This window comes from Cornus florida, unplaced genomic scaffold (assembly GCF_030987335.1).
Source record: "Cornus florida cultivar Cherokee Brave unplaced genomic scaffold, ASM3098733v1 CherokeeBrave_3.0.0_Hap2_Chr10, whole genome shotgun sequence".
In the NCBI taxonomy this organism is placed as follows: Eukaryota; Viridiplantae; Streptophyta; class Magnoliopsida; order Cornales; family Cornaceae; genus Cornus; species Cornus florida.
In genome coordinates, this window is record NW_026775580.1 from 78,437,883 (window position 1) to 78,448,197 (window position 10,315).

The 10,315-nt window shown below is 34.4% G+C and overlaps 1 protein-coding gene across 1 annotated transcript; it reads left to right on the top strand.

Annotated features, from left to right (window-relative positions):
* The first annotated feature begins 2,766 nt into the window (after positions 1-2,766).
* LOC132278545 (chlorophyll a-b binding protein 7, chloroplastic) lies at positions 2,767-8,665 on the top strand. The gene is made up of 6 exons (XM_059780358.1): positions 2,767-2,996; positions 3,098-3,264; positions 5,146-5,292; positions 5,752-5,884; positions 7,092-7,184; positions 8,221-8,665. Exons 1-6 carry the CDS (start codon positions 2,829-2,831, stop codon positions 8,521-8,523), a joined length of 1,011 nt encoding a protein of 336 aa, XP_059636341.1. The 5' UTR covers positions 2,767-2,828; the 3' UTR covers positions 8,524-8,665.
* The last annotated feature ends 1,650 nt before the right edge of the window (positions 8,666-10,315 follow it).

The following is a 10,315-nucleotide window of genomic DNA, read 5'->3' on the forward strand; positions in this document are numbered from 1 at the left end:
TTCAAATCTGACTTTTCATGAATATTGAGCTCCACCTATCCACTAGATTTTAGTGCACTGAACAATTCTCCTCGTGTGGATTTTAGTATGGAAGGCTCACCCCAAAAATCAATTCATTACGTAGTACTAAAGTTGTGATGGACGACCTTTTTAGAGAATGTGATATTAATACATATCAAATAAAACACTTCAAATAATCCGAAAGTTTACATGCACATAACATAAAAAAATTATAAATGAATAAAAAAACACATAGTAATGAATTAATTATTAATTATTAAAAGTTACAGAAAATTGGACACTTTTACTTAATCTAGCATCACAAAGGCCAACCTATAAGAGCTAAACGAAGAAAATTCATAACAGAGACATTAAAGAATGTGGTTTGATGGCATGGAAGAAAACATGAAATTAATAAAACAAATTTTAGACTTCAGTTTAACTAATATGAAAAGATGCATTCATTACATATATGGAGAAAAATTACCAATTAGACAAACGACATCACGACATCCTAGCGAACGTAGAGATAGAACGAAAATTCACATACAGACTTATAAATACGTTGGGTTTTGATATTTTGTGTCTGATGTACTGGAAGTTGATATACATTTGAGTTTTGATACCATTTACATGAAATATATGAGATATATTTGATGGGTTTGAGGACACATGTTAGTAGAGCTGGGTTATAGTGTGGGCTATTCTTACGTGGATATGGTTTGGAAGCCAGATTTCAAATATTGAGAACTCGAGCTGATTGGGTGCACTTAAAACATAATTTTTAAAAATTTGGAGGGGGCCAAAATTCAAATATTCAAAACTTAAGACTTAATTTGGAGGGCACTTAATATTATTTTGTAAAATTTTTGGCGGGGTTAGATTTGCCTATTCAAATTCAGGACTTAATTGCCCGGCAATTAACATAATTTTGTAAAATTTTGGGGGTAGTCGGAAAGTGTAAACACATATTTAATAGTGCAGTTTGTGTCGTACTTGTTGCTAGTATTACGTGTTCCTAAGATGAATTTTGAGATGAGGGTGTGGTAGTTCTTGAAACTTGTAAAGGACATCTAGATGGGCTTGTTTAATTGCATCAGTGCCAACTTTTTAACAGAAAGCGTATATGATGCCGATATGAAACTTGTTTATTCCTTTAATGCAGTCTTGTTCATTTTATGCTAAACAACGAATCTTGGGCGAGTGTTGCACAGCTAAAGTAATTTATCCCATTTACAGTTGGGTACATAAGTGAATATTTTAGACATTGTATTTACTTTTAATATCTTCGATCCTATCATAATTTGAGTTGGCAAGCTATTTCTTTTTCTTTTTTTTTTTTTAAATTAATAGATGGTTCTAGACTAGGCAGCTACTAGATTCTTATAGTTTTCTTCGTTTAATCTGTGTGTAGTTTTTTGTTGTTGGTTTTTTCTTTTCTTTTCTTTTTTCCTTGAAAAATATCACTATGATTTTATCATCAATATGCCAGTTTTTAATGTTCTTGTTGCAAATGGTGCTGTGTTCTAGAGCAAGTGGTAACAAATTAACAATTATATGTAGCCAAATTGTGGAACAGATGATGGAGCGACAATGGCTGCCAGAGACTAATGTGATACAATTCAGCATTAATGTTTGGCAGGACTGCCTAGTGTTAGACACCATAAAATTAGGAAGAGGTCAAGTGGTGTGTGCTTTTGATATACAACTGGTACTTTCATTGGCAAAACAAGAGTTAGGCTGTAGGGGTGGGTAAGTTTTGAAGAAAAATGCCAAAGCCTGCTTCACTCCTGATCAAAGGGCCAAAAACCTCAATATAATATCAAAATATGCAACACAAACAATAAAATTAAAAAATTAAAATTTTTTTTTATAAGAATTAGCAATAATATCTTACAATAGCCCATAGTTTGTATTCCAATAATATATCTAGCTATGCTCATTATTTTTCACTATAATATCTCCGTTGGTCTTTACGAGGAATGCATAGATTCCGCCAAATCTATAAGTATCAATTGAATATTTCTTGATCTAACTATCATTCTCATTGAGCTATTGCCTCCATCCCATCCGCTCAGTTTGAAACTTTCATAATATACTACGGAGGAATGATCCAGACGACTAAATAAACAAAGATATATGTTTGGAGAGTGTTGTTCCACCTATGATTTAATTTTGTGGTGTTGTTCAGATTTAATTTATTTTTGAAGAGTGTTGTTTCACCCATATATGCACATTATTATATGGGTTACTACTTGTTAACAACTATCTCAATATTTATACTTTCGTATGAAAGGCATACTTTCACATGAAAGGCTAAGATTTATACTTTCAATAAATATGAAAAGAAAATTCTAAAATATTTATAATAGATGAGAATTCAAAAGAAAGATCGGTAATTAAACAAGTAATTCTAAAATGTTCTAAAATTGCTTATAAAGTTCCAATTTTTTATAAATTTGGGAGGTGTGAGAGACAGAAAAATGGATGACCCATTAGGTTTATAAATTATGCATAATGTTAATGATGTCATTTCAGGTATTAAAAAAAAGGCAAAATTGACCTTTTATTAATTTTTTTTTTTGCTTACATCAGCACACATTAGATCCTTAACGATAGAGGCAATTTACTACGTAAATCAAAAGGTCAGGGGGTGTAGGTGAAATATTAAAACTTGGAGGGGTGTAACTGAGATTTCACCAAAGGTTAGAGGGTGTAGGTGAAATTTAACTTTAAAAATAAAAAAATAAAAATTCTGGAGCCTTATTATTTGTACTGTCGAAACTTTCGTGGCTTCTACTTGGAATACCAGAAACCAGTCATCAAACATGGCTCTGCTCCAATCTCCTGCGATTTCTTCATCTTCGTCGTCTTTCTTTCGATCTTTTCCCAACAACGAACTAAATTCGAAGCTCATTGGACCAAAATCGAGAAATCTTTATGCGAATGTCAACCCCACAAAGTCTTACCCAAGTTTCAAAGCTTCGTGGCAAGAGGTGCTAATGTTTACACTGTTCGATTTCTCTGTATTTCTATATAATTTCTCGGTTAATTTTTTTTTTTTGACTCTGTTTACTGGATTATTTTTCATTTGAAGCTCGCCGGCGTTTTGATATTCTCGGCGATTCCTTTCACCGCCGTGAAAGCCATCGCCAACAGTCCACTCGGAGAGGCGCTTCAAAGGCGAATGGAGGAGAACAAGAAGGCTGAGGTGGCCAATTCGTCTAAGTTGAAGGCACTAGCTGAAAAAGCAAGAAAGGAGAGGTAATTTGCGGTAAGGGGATTTCATCATTTTCGATTTTTTTTAGGGTTAATTTCCTAAAGTTATAGACTTTGTAATGACTGGAAGTTATGGGATTGATACAACAAAAGGATAGTCCATAAACTAAGGCAAAATTATATTGGTGTTGAAATCTTACTTAAAGTACCTTGATAGTTTTAGGGACGAAACCAGAAATTTTCTGTGATGATCTATTATTAAGGTTCTCATCTCATGATATATTATTGAATTTGGGACTACAATTAATAATTTTAGAATAGACTTTGTAAAAGTGGAACATTTGATTGAGGACATAATGAACCCAATTAAAGGTGGCAAAACATGGACCAATCTAGTTGGAAGAATTGGAACATCAAATCGTACGTGGCCTTAAAGTCCTCTAATCATCTTTCAAGAAGTGGTCTTTTGAGCATGCTGTAGACTTGTAGTAGAAAATAAAAATGCTAATGCAAGAAGTCCTGAACCAAGCATTCAGTTTTGATCAAACTAATTGAACTATTCTTGCATAAGCCTGTGGGTATCACATGGTTTGTGGGTAATTCCGTGCACCTTAGGACTGATACGTAGAAATGGGTTGGGACACCTGCCATAACCCAAAGAATAGATGCGAACTTATCCAATCATGATTGAGAATAGTACTTCTTATCTAGGAAACACCTATTTACACCGCAAAACACTTTTTATAATTTTAAAATTACTCCATATATTTGATGCAAGTTCCCTTTTGGGGATATAAGTTTTCATTTTTGTTAGTCAAGGACTTTGTGCGTAACTTTGTAAAAGGTTCTTCACTGTCAGTTCATGATTACACAGAATTTGAGGGTGAGTATTACTTTCTCGGTGAGAGCATTTGCCTGGTTTCGTTCTTGAGGGAATTCACTATGAAAACTCAAGACCTAAGAGTGACTCTTGTGGAACAAAAATTGTTTTGGAATGAAAAAAGTAATTTCTAGGAGTTGGAACCTTTTTTTTCTTTTCTAAAGTGTTTAATTGTGGGGTTTGCAGTATGTGGTTTGCTGGCTTTGGGCACTGGTTCTGGTTTTGGAATAAAATCCCTTTTGTGCAATCTCCACTATTACAAAGTTTATTTCATGCATTTTCTTCATTATTTATATTTATTTCCTAATATTTTGTGTGCGTTGATTAATCTTTTAATCAAATGATGACTGAAATTTAGTATTCTTGATAATGAAAATATCACATCACATTGAACAATCCATTTCTTAATATAATCGGGAAGATACCTTCAAAAGCCATAAAACCAGCACTTGGTTATCCATATCTCATAGCACCGTTGGCATGTTTGATGTCCTATGTAATGTAGATAAGAGAAAAAATGAGTTTTTATTTTTATTTTTTATTTATTTAGTTTTTGGGGGCGAGGTAGTGAGCTGCTGTCACGATATCCCTATCAGTGTGACCTATATGAATGGGTTAAACACCACGTTGACTTGCAAATCAGTCACTTTCTATAAGACTATAAGAGTTGGTGGATATGACGGGGTTTATGCGAAAAAGACTTCGATTGTCTTCCTGTATTTCCTTGAGGACCAATAGTGGAGCTTTTGATCGGTCGAATGGGGTGGTCCTGGTCTACTGATCTCTTACTAATAAGTGGAAAGGAAGGTCTCTTGAGCCTAACAAGTGGATGAGACCGTGTGAGCATAGCATAACGGACTTGTTTAGTATTAAAATTGGGGCCAAGACAAAAAATGAAAATATTTAGAAAAGACTGGTTTGAGCAAATCATTTTAATGGGATATTGAACATGCCAAAAAAGCAGTCTCTCACAATTAAAGTCAATTTATTGATTAATAACTTGTTGCAGTTTTATATGTATTGTGATAAATAATCAATTTTCACAGTTTGTGGTATGGTGCGGGGCGTCCTCGCTGGCTTGGTCCAATCCCATATGACTATCCTGCATATCTTACCGGAGAATTACCAGGGGATTATGGCTTTGATGTTGCAGGACTGAGCAAGGATCCTGTGGCTTTCCAGAAATACTTCAAGTATGTATGGATTTGCTCCATCCATTTCTGCACGAATCATTTTTCTATTACAATCTTTCATGTGGAAATCCAGTTGATAGTTCATATATACGGCCTGTGTAAGGGCACTTTCTTATATAATTTCTGAATATGGATCTAGTTCATATATACGCCCTAGCTCTCTACTATTTTGTAGAATTTGAGGTGCTATCTTTCTATAGTTGTCACATGAGAGTCCTAACATGAGTAGTGAGATAGCAACCACTATGTGTTACAAACAATAGCTCTTATGATATTATATGTGTTGCTATTCACCCAACCTTGTGATTGGGCATTTTTGCTTCTAAATAATGTGTTTAATGCTTTAGTTTACACATGCCTTGGTTGAGTGGATAGCGTTCATTATGCCTTAGTAGCAAACAAGAACCTCTATCTAAATTTTGACCACCAAATGATCTGTTGAATCTTTAATATTTGCAGCTTTGAAGTATTGCATGCTCGATGGGCTATGCTTGCGGCCCTTGGTGCTCTGATTCCCGAACTACTTGAAATATTAGGAGTCTTTCATTTTGTTGAACCTGTCTGGTGGCGAGTTGGCTATTCAAAGCTTAAGGCTAGTATCATCTGCCTCCATATGATTAATGATCTTAGGTTATACTTTAGTTAAGAAAATTTTCCTAATATATGAATATTTCTCTGCTTTATTTAACTTTCTTGCTATTTGATGCCCCAACTCTTACATTATCCACAATAGCATTGAACAAGCCTTAAGGCATCCCTTTGCGAAATTTGGGATTGCTGAGATCGTTCAGCAAAAGTGACGATGTATTTGGTATCTCTACGTGGGCCACGTTAATGGTGGTGCTTGTGGCAACACTGACAAGTGTTGGTTAGGTCTGCAGTATGGGTCATGTTCTTACGATCTTACTTTCCAGGCATAACACTGCATCTTTAGTAAGAGTTATTTTGTGGTAACAGTTGTGACTCTTAAATGAATTTTAATATTATGGATGCAATTACTTAATTCAATCTGTGTTGTTAATTAAAATCAATTGATGATGCAGAGTGCTATTATAGTTGGGGCAGATAAGTAACTCTACTATCACTCTCTATCTCTTCCCCCTCTTGTTCAACCAATATGGGAGGTCTTGGGTTTAAATTTCTCCATTTCTATATGATTCCCCCATTCTGCTTGTCTCTGTCCTCCATCAATTTATCTGTCTCTCGTCTAGTGTAATTGTGTAAAGCACTTTTCAGAAATATTCTAATATACTCATGCTGTAATTTTTTTTACCTATACTTGCAAAAAGTTCCAAATTTTAGTTTTGCCTAAAAGCTCTACTAGGCAAAGATCTTTGCCTCTAAACACAATTAAAAGTGAATTTTCAAATTATAAGTGCTTTTATCTATTCTAATTGCAATGCCAAACATGCTCTTAGTCGATTTGTGTGTCTTTCCACGTTAAAGAGGAGTTTTCATGTGAAGAGCTTGATATACACTGTTGGACTCATCCTTAATTAGCTCAAATTTTTAAGATAATTAATTGTCTAACAGGAGAATTTTATTCGTTTGCCTTGATGCTAAAAGATGACTTGCTATATTAAACTTCAGCAGCAGCTACCATTTTTTCTCATTGCACATTGACCTTTGTAAGTAAACCCTTTATTTTAGTTGGCAAGTTAACAAAAATGGGGAAAAAAACTTCATATCCATATGCATGTGAGTTGTTTAGATTAAGAAGCATGTGATCAGTATTGTTATCTCTGAACCTCTTTTTTTTTGTTTTTAATAATTTTGTGTTTTGTAATCTTTTTCATCAGGGAGATACACTTGACTACCTTGGCATCCCAGGACTCCACTTGGCTGGAAGTCAAGGAGTGGTTGTCATAGCTATCTGCCAAGCCATTCTGATGGTAATAACTAAAAACTCTATCTCTTGATTTCAATTTTGTCAACCATTTATAAATCTTAAATGCCTTGTTCAATACTATCATAATTTTCCCTCACACACGTCATTATTTGGTATTAACCATTAAAGGATCCCATCTGGCTCAATTATACTCAAAATCTTGCACCTTGAAACAACGCTCTGAGATTTCACAGAATCGGGTAGGTGGTATATGATTATTGATCACTGCCAATCATACATGTGCAACAAAATTTGTATGGAAATAATGGAACCTATACTCTTTTGGCTTGCTCATAGACAACACAAATTGGACTTGTCAAAAATGAGAGGAAAATTGGGTTTTGCCGTATCTACCAGCAAGAAAAAAAGGAAATGAGGGATGACACTGGAGGTAGAATTAGGAAGGAAGACCTTATCATATGAGCTCTACCCAATACTATATACAAAGGAGGATAATAGATGATACTAACATTGTTAGCTGGCCCGCCTGTTGTCCGACTTAATTAATTATTGCCCTTTGTTATTCAAATTAATGGTTTCATTTTTGTAATTTTCTAATTATTTTGAAATCGTATAAGTTGAATTGATCAAATTTGGAAAATAAAGTAAAATTGCATGAAGGAAGTAGTTTTGGGATAATTGCCAACATTGTAGGATGACTTGGATGATAGTGTCAGAATATACAGCGAAAGTTCAGAAAATACTTGAAGAAGGTTCAAGTGTATACATGCTATCAAAGCATTAAGAAGTTTATCCAAATCTCACAATGGCTTAAAAGAACCCCTCCTAGAAAAGTTATAGAAATACTTGTGATGCAAAATACATTACATTTACCACGTTAGAGGATCGGAAACAATCTTGGAAATTGGCATCTCTAGAATTTTGAGGAAGGTGTCCACTAAATAAAAATAGACCCCTTTTAGGACTAAATTTTTGATAATTTAATGGAAGGATGATCCCAAGTATCCGGGAAGGTCATCCTTTGTTTTGGTCTACTACTATTTTTGGGTTATGAAACTTCTTGCCACTTGTTTCTGTAGGTTGGACCAGAATATGCAAGATATTGTGGTATTGAGGCTCTGGAGCCTTTAGGAATATACTTGCCTGGTGACATTAATTATCCTGGAGGTGCACTTTTTGATCCCTTGAATCTCTCGAAGGACCCTGTGGCTTTCGAGGAGCTGAAGGTGAAAGAGATAAAAAATGGGCGTTTAGCCATGATTGCCTGGTTAGGATTTTATACCCAAGCTGCTCTAACAGGTAAAGGGCCTGTACAAAACCTACTCGAGCACATCTCAGATCCCGTCCATAATAATCTGCTTTCAATCCTCAAGTCGATGTAATATATCTTTTGAACTGAACACATCTGTAACTAATAGCTGTCTTTCAAGTGACATCATGTCCAACCATGTGAAAAACGATTATTCATTGTAGTTATAATTTTCTTAATATAAAATTACATACGTAATCAATTATTTGGATTTCGATTGTACCTTCTCAGAACAAATTTGTAAGGATGCAATTTGCAAGTGAGAATATATTGTTTTCTAAAGATGCATGTGAGGTTTATGGATTGAAACTTGTTGCAAGATGAGGCTCTTAGGACTCTTACCTAGAGGCTTATGTCTGTGAGGTAGAAACTCATTAGAGGTTTGCTATCCACAGTCGCTCTTACCTAGAGGTCGCATCTCTTGAAATGAACCTTGGGTCTCATCTTATGCAAGAGTGTTTAATGCATTACTTCCCTGTTTTATTCTTCAAAGATGGTATTGTGGAACTGACATTGGTACTTTCCTCATTGTATTTTAATATTAACCTATGCATTTCTTTATAAAGTTTTCAATATGGGCACCACAGATTTTGCCAATAAACATCTACAGAAATGGAACACAGACATGGAATTTAGGTTAAACGATGTGATTTTGACTGGATAGTGGGAGGCTTATTACTTCAATTAGTCCCCATGTTCCTCAAATCGATCTCTTAGTTGTTGAGAAGGTTGCCCAAAAGCGGTACATAAGGCGTACCGAGTAAAAAAACTAGCAAGTAAATGGGTGGTATTGATTTAATTCGTCCAACAATGTATAGGATGTAACTGAAATGACGATGACATTTCTTTCCATATTTTAATCTTAATGATTGTAAATATGGTTGGAGAATCTGTAAATCGATCCTTATGTTTGTGTAGTGTAGTCATAATTTTCACTTCCATATACAAGTATATGGTTTCATTTTAATTATGAAGTGTGAAGCATTAGGATTGATTTCCTAAATTTTGATTTTTAAAGATGTATAAAGCTCCTTTTTTGGAGCCTTGGAGGTGAGCCATGAGGATTGACGCCCATGAATATGTGAACCTTATAGGGTGCACTCTCATTATCTTGGGCCGTTGGTACTCTTTGATATGTTTTCAAACGCATCCAACCGTTCATACACGTGTGTAATACACACGTAGACATATTATACGAATGGTCTAGATGTACCTATTGCAAAGTGCAATAAAATTTTTCTCCTTTCTGACTAGTGACCCCTTTGTTTTAATTATTAGTCTTAACAGAACTCTGAAAAATGTTATTGGGTACAAGTACGTGTGTCCCCACTCGCATAAGTCTTGTACATGTTGCGAGATATGTTTGGTTTTCAGTTTTTTTTATGAGAATAGTTTTTTTGTTTTTCTAAGGAATTGAAGATTAGAAGACTGTAAAAGAATTCTACCAAGATAATTTCTGAAAACTCAGTTTAAAAATTGTTTGCTTTCATATAAAATTCTTTTATATTTTTTCTATTCTTCTGCAATTCTTAAGAACTGTTTGTAAAAAATTGAATCAAACATATCAATATTTATTTTTTTATTTTTTTTAATTTTTTTTCTGTGGTATGGCAAGAAACACTCACTCTCCCAGATGCCTCTAAGGAGAATTCCACCTTGTACTTTGAAAGGCTAAGCCTATAGTAAACAGATAGATTTTTGAGTTTTTTTATTTTTTTTATTTGAATAAATAAATTTTGAGTTTGTTCTCGGACTTTCATTTCATTAGTTGTACATAGACGATTGGAGGTTTCCTTTATGTGGGCCTATACAAGAATATCCCAAATTTGATCCCTGTCGGTCCAAATTGTTGTCAAAACAATCCG